We start from the raw sequence: 21,503 nt of genomic DNA on the forward strand, positions 1-21,503 counted from the left end.
CTTCAGCAACAACAAGCGCTGCCGAGTCTGAGGCCATTGCTGGTAAGAATGCCTTGCGTGCACCACGCAAGCACATCAGCGCTGAACGGACCAGTGCAAAGCCAATCTGGCAGCGGATGGCAGCTAGGGTGATGCTGTATGGCTCCCCAGTCTTGGCAGCGAGGAGAGAGGCGATGCGTTTGTAGAGCGAAGCACCATGCTTTCCCATGCCTCCGGTGGTAGAGAAGATGGCGGGGACAAAGCTGGAATGCTCCACCTCCCTCAGGCGCTGCTCATACGCACGACGCTTAGCCTTTTCATGACGGACATAGGTAGCAGCAAGTGAGTTGGAACGGTTCGAAGACGCATGGGGGTTGAATACCCGTACATCAATGTAGGTGCGTTCGAACCGTCCTCCCCAAATGCCACTAGCCACGACGTCTAGGCGTGCCTGGTCGTCAGCAATAGCAGTGCGATAACGGAGTTGCTCTCCGGAGAGTGGCTGGAGGTGTGGCTCAACTGCCACCTGATGGGCCACCCGCCTGAGCAGACGAGCAGTGAGGTCCCTCACCTCGTTGTGACGAATGGACGGAAATCCACCCGTCGGACACGAGAGGGAGTGAGACACAGTGAACTGCTGCCCACACGCACACAGTGATGGTAGCCGGACCGGCAGCCAGTTGAAGCGAAGGCAAACAGCATCCCGAAACTCCGACTTCGTCAGGGTGAAGCCATGGCGTTGAAGGGGTCGGCACGTGAGCCAGCTTGAGGCACCCGGTTCCGAAGCCAGAGCGATCACTCGCTGCAGCTCTGGACTGGCGGAGGAAGAGAAGGCCTGGGCTGCTGCGCGAATTGACTCCCTGGCTGTCGCCATCACGCGCTTCTTGGCAGCGCGAACATCATGGATGGCAGTGCCAAGAACTGGATCTTGGGCGAGAACACGGCAGGTGAGGGAGGCAGTGATGTCAAGGGAGGACTGGTGCTGTACCCTCCCCTTGGGGGGAGGGTTGAAATCAACCCGGGGCGAAATTTCAACCCGGGTCAAGCGCAATGCGTCATGTAAACGCGCCATTCATTTTATGCACATGGCGGGTTGAAAGCTGACCCGGGTCGAACTCAACCCGGGTTGAAACGACTCATGTAAACACCGCCTAACAATGATAACTTTTAGCATAAAGGAAGCCTCGCTCTATAACTTCAAAGCTGCCCTCAGGAAATTTACAGCTGACCATGCTTATGCAATCAACGGAATTGCGCCGTCTTGCAGTTGATTTTCCCCATTTCTCTCCTCATCAATCCCTACTTGTCTTTGTACATACATCTACATCTACTGTTCTTTCAATCAAATGAACCCCTCGATAGGCACATTGCCTTTGGGTCATTTCATAATAATAATAATAATAAAAATAGCATAAATCTGCAATTTTTTCAGCAATGCGGAAAGCATAATTTCATGAAAATATTAGTATAATCTGTCAAGGCCTAGATGTCACCGCAGCCATGTTGAGGCAAGTTGCACATAATGTGTCCGTTGAGCCGTCGCTCCAGGCACTGTTGTGGGGAGCAGTTTCAGCAACAACTGACCACCACGCTCGCCTAGATATCGGTGTCAGCGGACTGTGGGGCAGCCGCTTTTAGCGCACCTTCAGGGGAGCAAAATTAGCCCCACATTTTTGACGCTGAAGATCAATCAGTGAATGATTTGCCTTTGGGTTCATCCTGATAAAGTTATTATTATTATTATTAATGGCAAAACTCCAACCAGGGAGTAGCAATGTGCAATGTTACTGCTCCCCCCTTCCAACTACTGTAAAGCTAAGTCCTGGATGCTGCTTTCTCGAGAATTATCACACTTTCGATCGAACTTAAAGTCAGATTTCTCAATCTGCTTTTCTCTTCCTTGTGTTTGATAGTGCAGGACGGCATCCGTGATCAAACGTACACTATATTATTGTAAACAATAACCGCAATCTGCACCTCAACGTTACTTTCACTCTTCTGCTGCTGTACCTACACTTGCAGCACATGAAAGTAATACCGGTAACTTCTTTGGTTTTCCACAGCGCAACCACTCAACAGCCAGAACTACATTGTACATTGTACAGTTTTTATTCAAAACATAGCGCGAAAAAAACTACTATGTCTGACGTGTGTGTGTTTCCATGGACTGTGTTCATGGCGTTGATGCTTCAACCCATGATGTGGTTTGTATGACTCTTTGCTTATGAAAAAACAACATGTGGAGTGCGATACAATGCATGTGCTGAATCTGCTGAGGTCTGACGTAACGTGTTACTGCACAATGGAAGGCACGAAGCGGAGTTGCAAAATGGTCAACCAATTACCATCAGAATAACCAACTACAATTAGGAACATGTAGATTGGGTTTAGATGTTTAAATTAACCCGTATGTCTGAACCAGGGAATACAGGTAGTGTCTAGTATTATTATAACCCAAATTACCAATACTATTTCAAAACTAGTATTAGATAAACCTTGTTATCGTTCACGCATATTGTTAGATTGAGCGTCCTCCGCCTTGTTTCATGCTGTCAATCTAACAATATAGGTAGTGCCTACTACCCGTACCTTCTGGTCTGAAATGGGATGACTAGACCCGAGCGATGTGCAGAGTTGTACATGAGTACATGTGATCAGCGCTCCGTGTATTATCGTCTCTCTCGAACCAGCTGCGAACCAGGATCGAAATGTTCGCCCCGAAAGCACCCCCCCCCCCCTGCCTTCGCCCTTGGAGTACTGTTGGCCACGCCTGGGAAATATTGGTGGCTGCCCATACCATAGTGGCCAGACACACACTTTGCACTAACATAAAAATGCTAGCCCTAAAACTAACACTGCCCCCACATGCAATCACAGTGTTTTTTTCCAACTGCATGCTCGTGGTACAAAATTAACATCCGGTGCATAGCACAAACCACAAACAAACGCCAATAATGGCAGTATTTCTCTTGACCGTTGGGGCCAAAATGACCACCCTCATGTATTGTTGCCTGATGATTCCATAGCATGAAACTCAGAGTTGCGAAAGCCTAGCCTTGCCCCTTGTTGTTCTGTGTGCTCGTTCTATCATTACCGTTAGGAGCTGCAGCATCTAATATGACTCGATCATTGAGTGTGGTGGCGGTCTCTAGGTGCTGATCATAGTTTTGGATTGACTGATTTTCGGCAAACCGTAAAAATTCTATGCCCTGATGCTAAACCCACATCCCTGAACAGGAGATTTGCTCCGAATACTGGTGACAACCATTGCCATTATCATTATGAGCGGATCATGTGTTACTTGTGTCTTGTGTGACCTTTGCCTTGGACTGACATGACGGTTCCTGAAAATATTGATAAGAGCTAGAATGGATTATGTCGCTCCTGCCCTTGTGACTTGTAGCAGTTGAGCACTCTTGTGTGGGGTAGTGCCTTTGTTGTTTGCGTTATGCAGAGCTCACTGACTTGTCAGTGTGAGCACTCTGGCAAGGTACGTTCGGGCCTGGTTGAAATCTGGCTTTGGAAAATATATTTTTCATTGCTATCAGGTTCGGCCTCGTTTCCTCTGTGCTGCGCGCTGATGAGTCCACAAAGCCTTTCAAAGTACGAAACAGTTCAAACAGTTCTGTACGCAGATTGAGTAAGAACTACACCAGTAGTACAGTCCTGGCAACTGAAATCCGACCACCTAGCGGTGTGTCCACATTCTAGCGGTCTCTGCTTCGCAGTTTTACCATCCCATCACGTGTTGGGTCTTTGCGATGTGAGCGCACCGCTCAAGGGTCGGATTTCAGTTGCCAGCACTGTAGTATAGACTATAGTCTAGAGTGTGCAGATCACTGGAGTCGAGAAGTAGAGCTCTGACGAAGGTCATTGTGTGACGGGTCAGCATCAACCAGGCAGAAGTCACGTGATCACGGGTGCAACAGGTGACTACTGAGTAAAACTGTAGTGAGCAGGGAGTCGAAAATCCCACTCACTGGTCGATCACGAATGTAGAGCCGATCACGAGATTTCACCATTGCCACAACCATAGCATAGGCTATCGGCTATCACGAGATTCAACCATGGACACAATCGTAGCAGTTGCTAACAAAGGTCAAGAGATGACGCCCGCTGAAATGGAAAACACGAGGACCTCGTATATTAGCTTTCACGATACGGTCATCAACTCTACTAGTACTAGTAGTCGTACTGCACATGATAGATCTGTGTTTAGCGGATACACGAGGACTACGATCAACGACAACAACTCGCCTAGAACACTAGTATCAGTTACGGAGTTTGTAAACCAATTGTCCACTTCAAAACGTCTCGACTTCATTGTGCTTCATTGCTTTCGTGACTCAGTGCGCACAATGATCATGCTTCTCTAGTGCCATGGAACTGGAAGCTTTGCCTTTGATGAGAGAGTTAGGCCTGACAAATCAGGATATTGTTTTCTTGGGAGAAGTGCGAGTGAGGCAAGAAGATGAACTTGGTCGTGGCTCCGATGCCGCCGTGTATCGGCTGAACTGGCAGGGAATAGATATCGCCCTGAAGGTTCTGCACCCCATTTTGATTGAGCCTGGTGTTCAGGACCGAGAGAGGAAAATCCGTTCATTCGGCCAAGAGGTATTCCGTCTCAGTCGCACCCACCACCCCAACCTTTGTCAATTGCTGGGCATTGCGAGAGTTGGGCGAAACGCTGCTCTCGCGTTGGAGTTGCTGACTTCGACGTTGGAAGAGTTGAGTATTGGTGAGGATCGGGATGATGGCTTGAAGTTAATCGGCTACCTCTGTGACACGTCGGCTGGTATCAGATACCTGCACCTTCGTGGTATTATCCACCGAGACCTCGCACCGAAAAATGTGATGATCAAGAACGGAGTCGCAAAGGTATGCGATTTTGGTGTGGCGAAATTCGTACGCTTGGCATCCCCTCGTCAACAGCAGCACCAGGTGCAGGCGGCTCGAATGGACATGACCCGTTGCCCCGGAACGTTGGCTTTTATGCCACCGGAGGCACTGGTAGAGCAACCAGACTATGATCGTCCGCTGGATATCTTCTCGTTGGGTGTTACGCTACTGGCTGTTATCACTGGAGTAATGCCAGGGATCGACCTGATCAACGCTCCAGCCGTTGTGATCGTCCAGGACGCCAGTGGACGGGAAAGGACGCAGGTGGTGCCAGAGACAAGACGGCGTGCTGCTTATCTTCGGCGACTGGCAGATGACCACCCACTGAAGCCGCTGGCAGTTCGCTGCCACTCCAATGAACCGAGCGAGCGACCGACCGCCGAGGAAGTACACGAGGAGATGAAGCGAGTGTTGCAGCTGTTCACCAGTCTCTCGTCGGTAAGTAGTTTGTTGAAAGTATTTTTATGGGCATTTCAATTATCTTCTTGAGCCGGCCTACTACCGTGAAATATTGGCGATGTAATGAAACAAGTGATGGTCCAGCATTCTTGATTGTATGTGGAGGAAAAGCGAATGCACTGGCGATGCATTCATTTGTAGGTGTGTGTAGTTTTAGGGAGCCAGCGACCAGGTTACAGCAAGAGTCCTGTACACTTGCACAATACGTGTTGCAACCGTACAGGATTAGCAGAAAGTCCTGAAGATCGTAAACAAAGGGTCACGAATTTCGTTATCAAAATTGACCGCCTATCCCTTCAGACAACCACTTCAAGACACAGGAAAGTGGGGTTGCTTTTTTTTGTTCCGTTACAAGTACAAAGACCAGCGTATAAAATGGACAATCACGAGGTAGTTGCTGCTCCTCTTCTAGACATTGTGGTCTGGAAATGTCCTTGTTGTGTGGCTACCTTCTTTTGCACAGCACGTCATGTGTACTTGGTGTGGGCATGCCGTGTCTTGCCAACCATTTGCACGCCCTGCACACATACATGTACAAGGTTGGCCAATGGCCGTACCTGCCTTGCATGCGTGGATACTAGAACCCAGTGTCCTGTCACCTGTAGCTGTAGCTGGGTGTTACACATAGCCTGATGTGCATCACCTATAGCCCTGTCTGGACCTCGTGTAGTCTGGTGTGTATCACCTATACCCCATGTCTAGACCTTGGTTTAGTCTGGTGTGTATCACCTATAGCCCTGTCTGGACTTCGGTGTAGTCTGATGTGCATCACCTATAGCCCATGTCTAGACCTCAGTGTAGTCTGATGTGTATCACCTATAGCCATGTCTGGACCTTGGTGTATTCTGGTGTGTATCACCTATAGCCCTGTCTGGACCTCGGTGTAGTCTGGTGTGTATCACCTATAGCCCTGTCTGGGCCTCGGTGTAGTCTGGTGTGTATCACCTATAGCCCTGTCTGGACCTCGGTGTAGTCTGGTGTATATCACCTATAGCCCTGTCTGGACCTCGGTGTAGTCTGATGTGCATCAACTATAGCCCTGTCTGGACCTCGGTGTAGTCTGGTGTGTATCACCTTTAGCCCTGTCTGGACCTCGGTGTAGTCTGGTGTGTATCACCTATAGCCCTGTCTGGACCTCGGTGTAGTCTGATGTGTATCACCTATAGCCCTGTCTGGACCTCGGTGTAGTCTGATGTGTGTAACTTTATATCAAGAGTACATAACTGCGCAGAGTGTGCAACGCCCGATTCAGCTCTGCATAGGGTCTTGGTCGAGCGCAGTCGGATCTTCTGATGTCATGCGTACCCTTCACACCAGCGCAAGGCCAGTCTCGAGGCAGGGCACCGTTGCTTTTGATCCGAGAGTACCCTCGACTCCCCGGGTTCCCCGCAGATGTGTAGGGTATTATGACGCAAAGATCTGATTACGCTCGACCAAGACCCTATGCACAGCTGGATCAGGCGGTGCACACTCTGGGGGGGGGGGGGGGGTATTTACTCTTGATGGCATCATATCCGTACCTGGGTGGTACACATCAGTGTCTGCTCTGCAAGTGTAGGATTTCAAACCAACCGGGTACACGCGTACCTGACACGACTCTTGCAACCGGGTACACGTGCACCTGGCACATCTCTTGCAACCGGGTCAGTACCGGGTACATTCAAGTGTGGCTAGTGTACATCAGGGAATCTTAGGACTCGCTGATTGAGTCCCAACCGGGTCACAAGTGCCATCGGCCTCTTCATGTTCCATCGGCCTCTTTGTGCAGCTGCACTGTTGAGCATCCTATGTAAAAGAAAATAAATAAGCGGCCCGGTGTTCTTTTTCCAAGCGTGTCCAAGACCCCCCCCCCAAATACGGGTTACAGATCCAGCTCAGGAGCAGACACTGCGCATAGTATGATGTGGATAACATGGCAACCTGCCTGCACCTGTGTGTGTTACATAACTATATTATAGTCTGATGTTTGCAACCTAGTGTCCTTGCGGGACCTGATTGCTACACGTAATCTCCTGTGAATATCGAACTAACAGTGCAGGCAGCTGAGTGTGTGTTGCTTGCTAGTGTCCGGTGCTGCTGCTGCCATGTCTTTATGTTTGGTGCGGGCATTACAGTGTCAGAGGGTGTCCATGCTAGTAGAGTGCAGATAGTGCTGCTTTCGTCTTACTTTCAAAATTGCGGGAACGTAGTCCTGTTCGGGGAGATTTTACCCGGCACGATTCGTATGTCCTGCGTGTGATTATTAATATTATTACAAGTAAAACTTGTTCGCGTTGACATCACTAAGCGAGCTTGGGTAGCCTTCGCATAAGTCAAATGAACAAAAGACATGAGGAACGAGCGAAGCCAATGAGGTGAACACATGCATGCAACTGCGGATAGGGCATTATGACTGTATATCTCTCCGTGTTCATTTTCCTCTGTGTGCTGGTGTGGTGTTATTGTCTTGATATGCTGTGTTTGGTGTTGGTGTGTTGGTATCCTTTTTGTGGTATTGTTGTGTTGCGTGAACCCTGTCTGTTCATTGCAGCCTCATCCTTCCAATGTACCACCGGCTGTTGTACGTCGACTGGACTCTATCTCCGAACAGCTAACCCAGCAAGCTACGTCCATTACTGCGCTGGCCACGCGGAGTGATACGCTAGAGGAACAGCTGACGGCCATTACCAACAACCAGACTGCAGCACAACAACAACTGACTGCAACACAACAACAACTTGAAGCGGCCATTACCAACAACCAGACTGCAGCACAACAACAACTGACTGAAACACAACAACAACTTGAAGCGGCCATTACCAACAACCAGACTGCAGCACAACAACAACAGACTGCAACACAACAACAACTGACTGCAACACGTGAGCAAGTATCCAAGATGCAAGACGAACAGAGTACCGTAGCCCAGCGACTGGAGATCATTGCACAAAACCAGACAACAACACAGCAACAGCTGACTGCGATTCAACAACAAGTATCCACGGTACACAACGAACAAACCACCGCAAACCGCCGAGTACAAGCGCTGGCCGACCAGCTTCGTGATACAAGTTCTGCTTCTGCCACTTCCTCTGCTACAACAGCTACGGTAAGTTGAGCAAAACATTTTTGTCAGTAATGCCGGTTTCACACTAGGCCGATTCATCCGCCGATTGTGTCGGATGAGTCGGACCACGTGTTCACACACACACCAGTGAGCTATTTCACTTGTAGACCTGTCCATACACACACATATGCACAAGGTTTACACAGCCATGCCAGACCGTGGTAGACGTCAGAGCGGAGATGGAATCGTTTCTATATACACAAGCCACAGGGCCAACAGTATGAGAGTGCTATTTCACAATCTGCACCGATGGTCTCTACTGGCATGATAAAATTCCTTGTAGTAGGGATATCAGCGAACGCACTGCGCAGCCCATCTGCGCAGGTCAGCCTGGCCCATCTACGCGCGGCCGACAAGAAAACTCATGAACACTTTCATTTTTTTGCAAAATAAATCGTGTGAAGAAGATGCACGGAATGGCTGAAAACTAGGCTGAGGAATAGTAGCATCCAGATACTCTCAAACAAATTCATGGTCCATCGCTTCTGACAATGGCAGGGAAGACATCAGGGAGCTGATTGCAGCAACTCTCTACCAAGCGCAATGCTGGTTACTCAACAGGGCAGGGCGCTTCCATCGCGCAAGGAATGGCCGCGAGTGAGAAATGTAAGTCCGATTTTGGAACGATCCAACCAGGGAAATCTCTTGAAAATTGGCCTGAACACCTCTCATACTGGTGTTTCATGATGTGCAAACTCTCAGAGAAATCGACGGGGGAGAACGTGGTGAGTACGTGGGTCCTCCGTATCGCGTATGATTTGAATGGTCGCGGGGACAGAAGAACAGTAATTTTACGACTCCCTGCGGTGCAAACAGACCGCGGCCATGTTTTCTCTGTCGGCCGCGATCACGTTCAAAAAATCGATGACGTAATGCATGCGCAGAGGCCTGCGCAGTGCGTTCGCTGACATCCCTACTTGTAGGAGGCCCGCTCCAACACGTGAAAGCACTTTTGGGTCAAATATCGACCAGGCGATACTCGGCCGAAACATCGTAAGACAAGAAAATGAAGAAGGTTTGTTAGAATCTTGTGTGACAACTGAGTTCACACCCGGTGACTTTCGCCCCGGTCTTGATGCTTTTTCTCATATGATTCCATGTCAACTGGGATAATGCCCTACCCATCCCGATTCGTTCGTCAGTACGGTTGCGTTCCCGTTTCGGGCATTTACATTTGACGCCGTCACTCGATGTCATGAGTGTCCCATCGGTTACCGTCGCTTCAAACGTCTCGTTCCGTCGCTTCTAACGTCGCGTTCCGTCGTTTCTGTCGCGTTCCGTCGCTTTTAACGTCGCATTTCGTCGCTTCTAACGTCGCGTTCCGTCGCGCCCGTCGAATGTGAACTCGGTTTTAGCATCCCCGTGTCACCCTTCACCCTTGCTGCCGGTTTAACAGTAGCAATTTGTAGGGTCCTCCCTGACATGCACCACCCTCTACTACAACCACTTCAACTTTCACATAACCGGGTACCGTCCAGAATCCAGTCCGATATCCGGTCACTGCCGCGTATCAAACTTCTATGTGAATATCTCCAGCATGTCAACATGGATATGTATCAGCACTAGATTCAGCAGTGTTAAATGTTTACTTGTGCCACCATGTCAATGAACCTTTTGTTTGTGCATGTACGTGTGTGTGTGTGTGTGTGTGTGTGTCTGTGTGTGTGTGTGTGTCTGTGCCGGTGTGATAAACTGCAGGTACCTGTTTCCAGTCCCATTGCTGCACAAGACAGCCGGTCAAGTTCAGCTGCTGCCCCTGCCACTGCCTCTGCTACAGTAACTAGAGTAAGTTGAATGACATGATTTCCGTTGTACGATATCCAACAGAGTCAATGTCGGTAGCAGCCAAAATATCCGGCAAGGCCAAATTTCCGATTTTTGTTCAAAGTTGGCTCCTCTTTATCCCAGGTATGGCCTCATTCATCCACTGTGATAGTTTGGTGCATAGTTTCCTGAGCAACAAGCGCCTCATGAATGTCGGATAGCAATGTGCTTCAGTGTTGCTCATGGACCGATACATTGTCGTTCGCAATGCCTTTGCCCCCAAACCAGCTTGTCGGTAGCCCATGCTAGGCATCACTACAGCAGATAGTGAAAGCGAATTCGGCGATCATTGTAGGAAATCGGGATGCTCCTACAGCGCAGGTCACGTTTTTCCACCGGTTTGACTTGACACTTGACTGACCTACAATTGCCATCCAGAGCATATGACTCGGCAAACCTGCAGGAGGCATCACTGCCTTTTTAATACACTGTGCTGAGGAGATCTTCCGTCAAGTGTCAAGTCAAGTCGGCGGTACAGTGCGGGCTCCTGTGTCAGGAGCAACCAACTAATACTTTCCTATATAATTATCGCCAAAGTCACTAGCACTGTCTCACACATACAGATGCTAGTAAAATAAATCCAATGATTATTGTATTCATTCTAGACGTGGTGCAGCTAAGCATCAGTTCGTTAAATGTCAGTACCACATCTGTCAGCGTTGTGTTATTGTTGAACATCCTGACTCACCGATATCTTGCTTAAATGTGTTAGTGTTTGGACACAAACAACGGATAACTTGCAAGCCTTTGATTGTGTGCGTCTGCTACTTTCAGGCTGAAGCTACAGCAGCTGCAAGCACAGCTGCTTCATCCGTTGGTAGAGGATATCATGTCTTACCTGCTATGCCAACGCCAAGACAGATTGCAAACATCAAGAGACGCCGAAAGGTACGATTGGATTAGGCTACTTTGTTGTCACCTTAGTAGTAACCCTGTCTAAACTTGAGTGGGTCAGCACACACCAGCCAACTTGAGTGGGTCAGCACACACCAGTCAACTTGAGTGGGTCAGCACGCACCAGTAAACTTGAGTGGGTCAGCACACACCAGCCAACTTGAGTGGGTCAGCACACACAAACCAACTTGAGTGGGTCAGCACACACCAGCCAACTTGAGTGGGTCAGCAAAAAAGTCGGCGTGGAGACAAGAAACCTAATATGGACGAAAGTAGAACGAGCGCACTCATACAACGAGAACACTAGTGCTGCGCAGTTACGACCCATTCCACCAAAGGATGTGAAGACAGCCGGGAGGAGCGACAGGCACAGGTAGACGGCAAGCGCCATCGCGAAACTAATCCTTCAACAGGACTGGGCGTAACGTCGGATGGGCCCGCAGGTTGGCCAGCTTGAGGCTCCTTTCTCACCAGCGAAACCTAGAACCCGATGGTATTATAATTATTTATATCGGACACTTTTTTTTTTAATCCTTAGAGGTCAACAGTATGGATGCAGCCGTACCAGTGTACAGTGCACACTTCTCAAAGTGCAACCTAGCGTGACTCGCTGGCCCTTGGCCAGATAGGACGATCGATAGGTCTATCGGCATTTGAATTTTCTCAGCTAATGACTCCGAAAAAACCTGAAGGCGACCCGAGATCTGAGACCGGAGTTGCGAGTCGCGAACTCAATTCGCTCAGCTGAGTTACCTCAGGCGCGTGCATTTATAACTCATTTTGAAGGGGTTTCCCTGACTCCCTGCCCACGCAGCCACAGATAGTCAACGTCAGTCGTCTCAATAATGTAGCATAGCTGATGGGTACATATTATTACAGTGTAAGATATGAATACCGTACATGCTAATGGAAATGACATCCACAAAAACCTTTTAAAATGTACAATATAATGATAATCACTTTTCCAATCTCTCCACCAGCGAAGATAATGTGAAGTTTGAAATAGTGGATGGACGAAACGATCCCTTAGATCTGTCAAATTGTCAAAGGGAGAATAACGTTATGACGTACAACATTATAACAAGTCAAAATCTATGCAAACCATTGCTCTACAGTATGGTTTCATCCGTACTGAAAAATAACAACAGGCAAACCAGTGTACATTTTACACCATCCTGAAAGCAGTGGAAATCACATAGCTTCTCCTAATCGCCTGCAATTGCACGGGTTCGCGTACAGGGTGGGTCAAGAACTACCTTTCCGCTTACGTGAGACACCGTTACTCCATGATCAGGCGTCGGATGCGGCGCCTAGATGGTGGGAGAGGATAGATCAGATCCACCAACCACAGGCCAAAGGTCGAAATCCCATTTTCTAGATCATTGTTTTCCTCGTGCCAGGCCACGAGTTCCCAATTCACCCTGGGTCACAGCACGGCTGGAAATAATCTTTCCGCTTCCAAGCGGGACTTGAACCTGGTACCTCTCGTTCTAAATCCTGGTCTTAGACCACCTCACTGTGTCTGTCTGTTTATCGTCTGCTATGGTGTCCTTTTCTGTACAATAGGGACCAATTTGTGTCCATTTCTGTGCATGTCTCCTATTATGTGGGGTTTGTGTGCGCGTGTGTGTGTGTGTGTGTGTGTTTTGTGTGTGTAAATGTGTGCGTGTGTGTGTGTGTGTGTGTTTTGTGTGCATGTTATCCGGTGTGTGGTTTTCTTTTCTAATGCAGTGGAAAAAGTTAGAAGTACGGCAGGAAGTACGGCAGCATGGCAAACGTGCCCTAGTAGCCACGTACAGTGACAGACTGGTTGCTGTGTGGTATGATGGTGTGGAAATGGTCATCACCAAGATCGTGCAGACTTCAGACCTGAAAACATGGCGCAGTATTGACCTACCAAGTGAATACAGTAAGCTGGCTACCCCATCACTGGCATCCCATGGTGGTATGCTGTACATGTACTGTAACACACTCCCCAAGAGCACCACCAGGGGTGTGCGCTCTATTCTGCAGTACTGCGACACACCAGATAACGGTGATGGCGGCCGCGGTGGTGGTGGTCGTCAATGGGCCAAAGTTACGGACGTCCCGTCGCACTGTAACCATAGCTGGTGTACTCTACATGTATGTCATGATTCTATTTCTCTATATGGTGGCGTCCATCATGATCATGTTAGTATCTACTCTCTAGCTAGTCAGCAGTGGAGCTCTTCTTCTGCTTTACACGATACTGGCCTAGTATTACCTTCATTGCCACTACCATGCCGCGAAGCATCACTTGTCCCATTCCCTGATTCAATGTACATGGTTGGTGGTGGTACATGTTGTTTCCTTAAACACCATGATGGTAGGTGGGTTTCCACCAGTCCACCGGATGGTGTTGAGCTGGTGGGTAGTGCAGCATGCGCGCTGTCTGAGCATAGCATGGTTATTTGCCCCCACACTCCTGCTGCTGAGTGTGTTGTATATGATATTACATCTCGTCAGATCCATTCACTACCAGCTATGCCAGTGTACATTGATTACACCCCATCTCTCACACTGTTTGGCAGTACACTGGTACTCAGTATAGGTGCCCATGGACCTGTCAGTCCTACTGCTCTGTACACACTGGATATGAGTGTGTGAGTGTAGTAGGTTACTAACTACAGTCAATCACTGATGATGACTGCAGTACGCAAACTGTTATGCATAATACTTCCTCTTTTCCATCAGACTGTTGATAATCTCTGTTTTCACATCAATATGGCTGGTCACGAAATTTGTTCCAAAAACTAGTTGCACGCCACAGCATCCCCTGTACATAATACTTGGACCTTTAAGTGAATATCATTCTCACCCGTATACTCCGTTTGTGTATTCTGGAACCTCTGAGTTGAAATTATTTTCCTTCCTGTAGGCTCTCTTCTCAGTAAATCTTGCACAATGCAATATTCGCTCTTTCCTTGATGCCTCCACAGTTGCAATGTGAAATCGGACCTGTGAACAGCTTTAGTTTGTGTGTGTGTGTGTGCATAACTAACCTAATATAAGTATGTGAGTGCTTTGGGGAAGGTGGGGGGGGGGGGGACACATGGGGTTGCATCATGCATGATATCCATATTTGGAGTGACATAATTATGTGCAAAAGGCTGTTCATTGAGCACCAACCAATAATGCTTGTCTCCATCACCAGTATTCAGATGGCGAGCCAAGGAAAATATTAATGGAAACAAGGAAAATGGTGGGGCACAAGTCATGCGTTAGAGTCCACCAACTAAACCAGGTTTTGAACAGTCAGACGTGCACAAGGTAGCACCAGACTGATATGGAGTACTGAGACAGTCCACGGTGACAGGTTGGAAGGCTGTTGGTTAGCGCTATCTCTAGCAGTGCTCCAGCTCACTTCCTCGCCGTGGAATGTCTCAGCACTCCTTGTCAATCTGGTGCTACCTTGTGCACGTCTGACTGTTCATAATCCATCATCAGGTTTGTGTTATTATTATTGCTATTATTTCTCACGATGGCCATTGGCCAATAAGAGAGATGCAATTAAATAATGGTGATTATATTTAGGAATGGGTTTGCTCCCACACTGGAGCTCGCGCTATTCCGCCGACGACTTGACACTTGACTGACTCACGACTGCCATCCAGAGAACACGAGAAGTCCATCGAACTGTCGACTCCGCAAACCTGCAAGAAAGCACCACTCCCTGCTCAATACACAGTGGTTCGGGGAATTCACCCCTCATCAGTTGAGCTTGAGTAGGTTGAGGAAGTTTGTGCCTACTCAAGCTCAACTGATGAGGGGTGAATTCCCCGAAACACTGTGTATTGAGCAGGGAGTGGTGCTTTCTTGCAGGTTTGCGGAGTCGAAAGTTCGATGGACTTCTCGTGTTCTCTGGATGGCAGTCGTGAGTCAGTCAAGTGTCAAGTCGTCGGCGGAATAGCGCGAGCTCCAGTGTGGGAGCAAACCGGGCCATTCCTAAACAAAATCATCGCCGAAGTCGCAACCTCTATTTCGTGAATATATTTATAGAGTAAACAGTTTCCTCTGAAACAAAAATGCGATAATACTAAAAAAAAAAAAAAAAAAGGACACTTCATGCTCTTTACGAACATCTTGAAAGGTTTTGGTTTTGCAAGCAGAAGCAAATTAAATTCACACTTGGGCTGTTAGGTAGGTCGTCAAAACCTCGTTAGTTATGTCCAGTGGTTGTCTCTTGTTGTCGCACTACATGTCACGCTTATTGAGTTTTCTCGCACTTGCACCTTCGTGTCATTATTGCTATGTGCATAGGTCACGCATTTTCGCTGTTTACTTTAGCTATAATTATTATTCTTTGCGCTGTTTTTCCTGTTCCTTTTCCCTTGCCTGTATTGCACCTGATGAGAAGGCTTGAACGTATACTTGTGAAACCAAAAACTTTCAAGATGTTCGTAAAGCGCCTGAAGTGTGTCCTTTTTATGAGTACAGTTGAACATCGATTATCCGCACATCGACTATCCGACCATTCGATTATCCGTAACAGTTTTTTTGGGCGCACGTGCCGTAGAGTACGCACTGTGCATGTAGTGAGCCATTCAAAAAATACGAAAATTTTGAAAAGTAAAAAGGTCGTGCGGCTAGTAGCAACCACTGAAAGTGTGTGAGTGACAGTTTTTTCTTATCCGGAACATTTGCCTTATCTGAACACCGCCTGACAGTTGTCTGCCCAGAGGTGGTCGGATAATCGATGTTCAACTGTATTATATTTATAGAGGTTTAGCATAGCGAAATTTTTCTGAATTTTCCTTTTAAAAATTTTGAAGCCTGGGAACGAGTAACTATACTTACCGGTACAACGAGCTTCCAGAAACATCAATACAACGAAGTTTGGTCTGTCGACTTTTCGTTCCGCGATCACATGAGAGTTTTTCCTTTCCTTTCGACATTCTTTTTTCTGAGGTCCTTGTTTTCACGACCAGACTGTCTGAACCGAACTCAAATCCCGCAGTTTCTGCTGCCGGTGTTGCCTCTGTTGATCAGGAGGGACGACGACTTACGTGGCATACGCAGATGGACCTCATGACGCTCGGCCTTGTGAGTTACTTTGGAGGCCTTGGATTGAACGTACTCGATCCCATCGCATTATGGTTCTGTACATGTATGATGATGCCGAGGTGTCGTTGTTCAGTGACTTGGCGTAGGTTAGTGCCACACAGTTTGACATTCAGGGGCTTGTAGGTGTTAACGCGAAGACGACTATTTTAATATAGCAATAAAAAGAACTACCTCTGCCGTAACCATCATGCATCAACGAAGTCAATTGTTTTCCATAACGATTTTCATGTCACCATCATCAGTGAAATATCCTGACTGAATTGAACGCTAGCCCAGCAAAAACAATGATTAAAACGTAATCATTTAATATGCAAAGTTTAACTCGGATGGTGAGCCAATTAAATTATGGTGAAAAAAGGAGGACAAAATGTTACGAGTTATGACTAACTGTATAAGATCTGGTTACGTTGGTGGACAGTTAGTCAGAACTCGTAACATTTTGTCCTCCTTTTTTCACCATCATTTAATATGCATTCCAAAATGTGATAAAACTTACAAGAAAGCAACAACACATGGTAAGTAGGTGTAGGTGGCACAAAAAGAAGGCGAGAAAACCAGAATGTGACAACTGTGAAGTGAGAGAAACAAACTGTGGACAAACAGGGGAAGAACTTTTAAACAAAACAATTTCAGCGCAACAACAAGCTTCTTTTGTTTACAGAGCACAGACTTACGCAAACGAATACACACTGCTTCAAGAACCTTCAACTGACGGGGGTAACGTGCACGACACAACACAGAAACACAAAATCATCATACACTTCCAAACACTTAGGGTGAGATTACAAATGCAAAAACACAGCAGAATTCTGACGATCATCATCTCCATGCAACTCATCATCACCATCATCCATGTCATCCTCCGATCCCTCATCCGTGCCAATCTCCGACTCTTCCTCCGCTCCATCCTCCTGCTCGACCTCGGTCACTACTGCATCCTGTCCATGTCCATTCGACGCCGCTGGTTGACTCCTCATTTCACTAGTAAGGTAAGTACTGAAGTACTTGCACTTGATGTTGCAGTTGTCCTCATAGTTTCTTGATGTCCGCTATCTGGTATCTGGTATATGAGTACTTCGCAGTTGTTCTTCTTGGTCTCTCGATTCCTGGCCTATTTGTTGATTTAGGTGGCGGCCCCGGTGGGGGCAATGGTACTGGCGGCGGTACTGGATCCACCTCCTCATTGCGTCGTTTGGCCACGACTGGAGCTGAATGCTGCTGGGTGCACTCTTGTGTTGTTCGACTGTCTCGCGTTGTGTCCGTAAGGAGCGTACTAACTTGAGTTGTGTCCGTAAGGAGCCTACTGATAAGCTCCAGTGCATTCGATGTAAATTCAGCTTCTGGTGTTCCATCAGCTCGCAAGACTCCGGACCTGGTTCTGGCCACGGGTCCAGTACATTCGGTCATAGGTAACGAGGATAACCTCGCCGGTGGCGGCAATTTTACCAGCAACGGCTGTGGTTCCGGATTCTTCGGTGGTCTGCCTCGCTTGGGCAGCAGTGCCCGTGCCGAACCAGACAACATTTGAAGGGGAACATGCTGCTTGATACGTGCGTTCAGATGTTGAAGAGTCCTACCAACGTACCGACTACCACATCGTCGGCACTCAAATTGGTAAACTACGAAGTGCACCGCGAAGTAGGTTTGTTGGACAATTGTCCGGACTGCAAGGCACATAGATAATGACACGTTCGCTTTCCACGGGAGAGATAAATACATTGGACATTTCTCATGGCCAAACCATACTTCATTCTGTTGTATTCTTTGGTTCATTAATTTGTTCAGTAGTTCTTCGGGATATCCGCTCTTGAGAAACACTGACTTCAAGAAGTCAAGTTCTTCTGCAAGTTTCGGCCGAGAGCAAAATTAATACGTTCCGCTCTATCCACTAAGTTGCGCACTTAGTTTATCTTATACTTCCAAGTATTGATATGAACAATACGATTCGAAAATTATGTACTGGCCGGTAAAAGTTGGCTTTCTGTAAACAGATGTTACTGTACTCTGACTAGACTTCTGGACCAGAACATCCCGGAAGGACAACTTGTTGTCTTGTTCGTGTTCACAAGTAAACCCTATGGGTGGGTGTAAGCCATTTAGAGTATCAAGGAAGGCCTGACTCCTCTCAAGAGTGTCGAAAAATGTGAACGAGTCGTCCACAAAGCGGCAGTATAGCGCGGGCCGGGACGACTCAGCAATCAAAGACTCGCAATAACCAACAAACACATTCGCTAAAACTGGACCTAACGATGATCCCATACCGACACCATCAATTTGTTTATACATAATATCATTGAACGAAAACTCAACACCAGTCGTAACGAGCAACATGAGTTCCCGGAACGGCGGCTCAGACATCCACGGGGGGTCAACTTCATCATTGAAGTTGATGCATGATCGTTACGGCAAAGTTAGTTCTTTTTATTGCTATATTAAAATTGTTGTCTCCGCGGCGTTTATTCGACGACTATTTTAGTTGGGGGAGGGGGGGGGAGGGGGGGGGGGGCAAGTAAATGCCACTTGGATAGCCAGTTTCCAGCTCGACTCACAGCGACATGGAGGTGAGCAAAGATATCACTATGTGACTATTTGTATTTAGCGCTTGACCGGTTATTATTTTCCTTCTCTTTATTTTGCGCTACATATTATTATTTTTCTGGTTTTAGAGTTCGCATCGGAAAAATAGTTTAATTGTTGAACTCGGCTGGCACCTTCCCGGATGTGTACCCGGTCACACAAACAAACACGTATTTTCGTCCACTGCATGGAGTGCAAAATTGTACAAATTTTCGATCCGTGCGTACTCAAAAAAAGAAGAAAAAAAGAAGAAGTATGCGGCAATTTTGCAAAAGTGGAAGAACTGCAAGTGCAAGCTTGGACTCGGATGGAGAGCCAAGGACATTATAGCCTAACTTGTAGTCTCTTGGTACTTTTTCTTCACTATAAACTGCAAGCTTGCCTTGCAAAATAAACGTCAAAACAATTCCAGTCAAGTCACTAGCCATTATTCAAAATTACACAATAAATTTATAAAAAAGATGTGTGCGATTGGCTACAATGGAATTAGTGAGTAAGAAATAAATTAATCAAACCAATAAAAAAAACCAGCCCTCGGTTGGCCATGTCTACCGCTATTGCAAAGAAAAAAAGTAAGTTTCCTTCTCCAATAATAATTATTGGAGAAGGAAACTTACTTTTTTTTGAAATACATAATTATTATGTATTTCAAGAAGTATGAAGCCATACACTCAGGGAAGGAAGCCAGGACATGTCTATTGCTCAAACTGAAGCGAGACTTGCTTTCAAAGCTGCCAATAATCAACTTTTGCTATCTGCAATGGGAAGTTTGACGGCTGCAGCATTTGCATTAAAAAAGTCATGAATATTAACGACGCGGTGCAAGACGGCATGTCATTAGTTAACCGCGAGTGATGTGCAGTGCTGCTCAATGAAAGTGTGCTCGAGAGTCAAGTACTGTAAAGCGACAAACTTTCGCGGCGCGCAAACTTAGCGTTTTCATAAATTTGGCTGGTTTATGATGAGAAACTTTTGCGATTCTATCTTTTCAGTCGGATCTTGTGCTGTCTACAATCAATGCACGGAGGGGTTTGCGGCGTTTTATATTCGCGAATGTGTGATGGTCGCGAAAATAGCGAAATTTAATCTCTAGCAAAAGTTTCTCACTTTACAGTATGCGCCCTGAACCAGTTCACTTGCCAGTGTTCGCAGGTCCAGGACTGCACAGTGCCCGGCCCGGCCTGGCGTTCACTCGCTTTATCGGATTCCATTGATCAATACAATCACATGTACTGTACAACTCTACCACCAGTATGCGGGTGGTCAGCAGTCACCACGACAACACTACCACCAGTATGAGGGTGGTCAGCAGTCACCATGACAACACTACCACCAGTATGCGGTTGGTCAGCAGTCACCACGACAACACTACCACCAGTATGAGGGTGGTCAGCAGTCACCATGACAACACTACCACCCGTATGCGGTTGGTCAGCAGTCACCACGACAACACTACCACCAGTATGCGGGTGGTCAGCAGTCACCACGACAACGCTATCACCAGTATGCGGGTGGTCAGCAGTCACCACGACAACACTGCCACCAGTATGCGGGTGGTCAGCAGTCACCACGACAACACTACCACCAGTATGAGGGTGGTCAGCAGTCACCACGACAACACTATCACCAGTATGCGGTTGGTCAGCAGTCACCACGACAACACTACCACCAGTATGCGGGTGGTCAGCAGTCACCACGACAACACTATCACCAGTATGCGGTTGGTCAGCAGTCACCACGACAGCACTACCACCAGTATGAGGGTGGTCAGCAGTCACCACGACAACACTACCACCAGTATGCGGGTGGTCAGCAGTCACCACGACAACACTACCACCAGTATGAGGGTGGTCAGCAGTCACCATGACAACACTACCACCAGTATGCGGTTGGTCAGCAGTCACCACGACAACACTACCACCAGTATGAGGGTGGTCAGCAGTCACCACGACAACACTACCACCAGTATGCGGGTGGTCAGCAGTCACCACGACAACACTACCACCAGTATGAGGGTGGTCAGCAGTCACCACGACAACACTATCACCAGTATGCGGTTGGTCAGCAGTCACAACGACAACACTACCACCAGTATGCGGGTGGTCAGCAGTCACCACGACAACACTACCACCAGTAGGCGGGTGGTCAGCAGTCACCACGACAACACTACCACCAGTATGAGGGTGGTCAGCAGTCACCACGACAACACTATCACCAGTATGCGGTTGGTCAGCAGTCACCACGACAACACTACCACCAGTATGCGGGTGGTCAGCAGTCACCACGACAACACTACCACCAGTAGGCGGGTGGTCAGCAGTCACCACGACAACACTACCACCAGTATGAGGGTGGTCAGCAGTCACCATGACAACACTACCACCAGTATGCGGTTGGTCAGCAGTCACCACGACAACACTACCACCAGTATGCGGGTGGTCAGCAGTCACCACGACAACACTATCACCAGTATGCGGTTGGTCAGTAGTCACCACGACAACACTACCACCAGTATGAGGGTGGTCAGCAGTCACCACCACGACAGCACTACCACCAGTATGAGGGTGGTCAGCAGTCACCACGACAACACTACCACCAGTATGCGGGTGGTCAGCAGTCACCACGATAACACTACCACCAGTATGCGGTTGGTCAGCAGTCATCACGACAACACTACCGA

The 21,503-nt window shown here is 47.8% G+C and overlaps 2 protein-coding genes across 2 annotated transcripts; one reads left to right on the top strand and one right to left on the bottom strand.

Annotated features, from left to right (window-relative positions):
* Positions 1-4,195: 4,195 nt before the first annotated feature.
* LOC135812209 (serine/threonine-protein kinase DDB_G0283821-like) lies at positions 4,196-14,147 on the top strand. The gene is made up of 5 exons (XM_065325544.1): positions 4,196-5,316; positions 7,868-8,425; positions 10,142-10,228; positions 11,042-11,155; positions 12,893-14,147. Exons 1-5 carry the CDS (start codon positions 4,360-4,362, stop codon positions 13,787-13,789), a joined length of 2,613 nt encoding a protein of 870 aa, XP_065181616.1. The 5' UTR covers positions 4,196-4,359; the 3' UTR covers positions 13,790-14,147.
* A 5,899-nt stretch (positions 14,148-20,046) lies between these two features.
* Positions 20,047-21,486, bottom strand: LOC135813093 (uncharacterized). The gene has a single exon (XM_065326311.1). It carries the CDS (start codon positions 21,484-21,486, stop codon positions 20,047-20,049), a length of 1,440 nt encoding a protein of 479 aa, XP_065182383.1.
* Positions 21,487-21,503: the final 17 nt, after the last annotated feature.

The sequence above is a fragment of the Sycon ciliatum genome, chromosome 3 (assembly GCF_964019385.1).
Source record: "Sycon ciliatum chromosome 3, ocSycCili1.1, whole genome shotgun sequence".
Taxonomy (NCBI): Eukaryota; Metazoa; Porifera; class Calcarea; order Leucosolenida; family Sycettidae; genus Sycon; species Sycon ciliatum.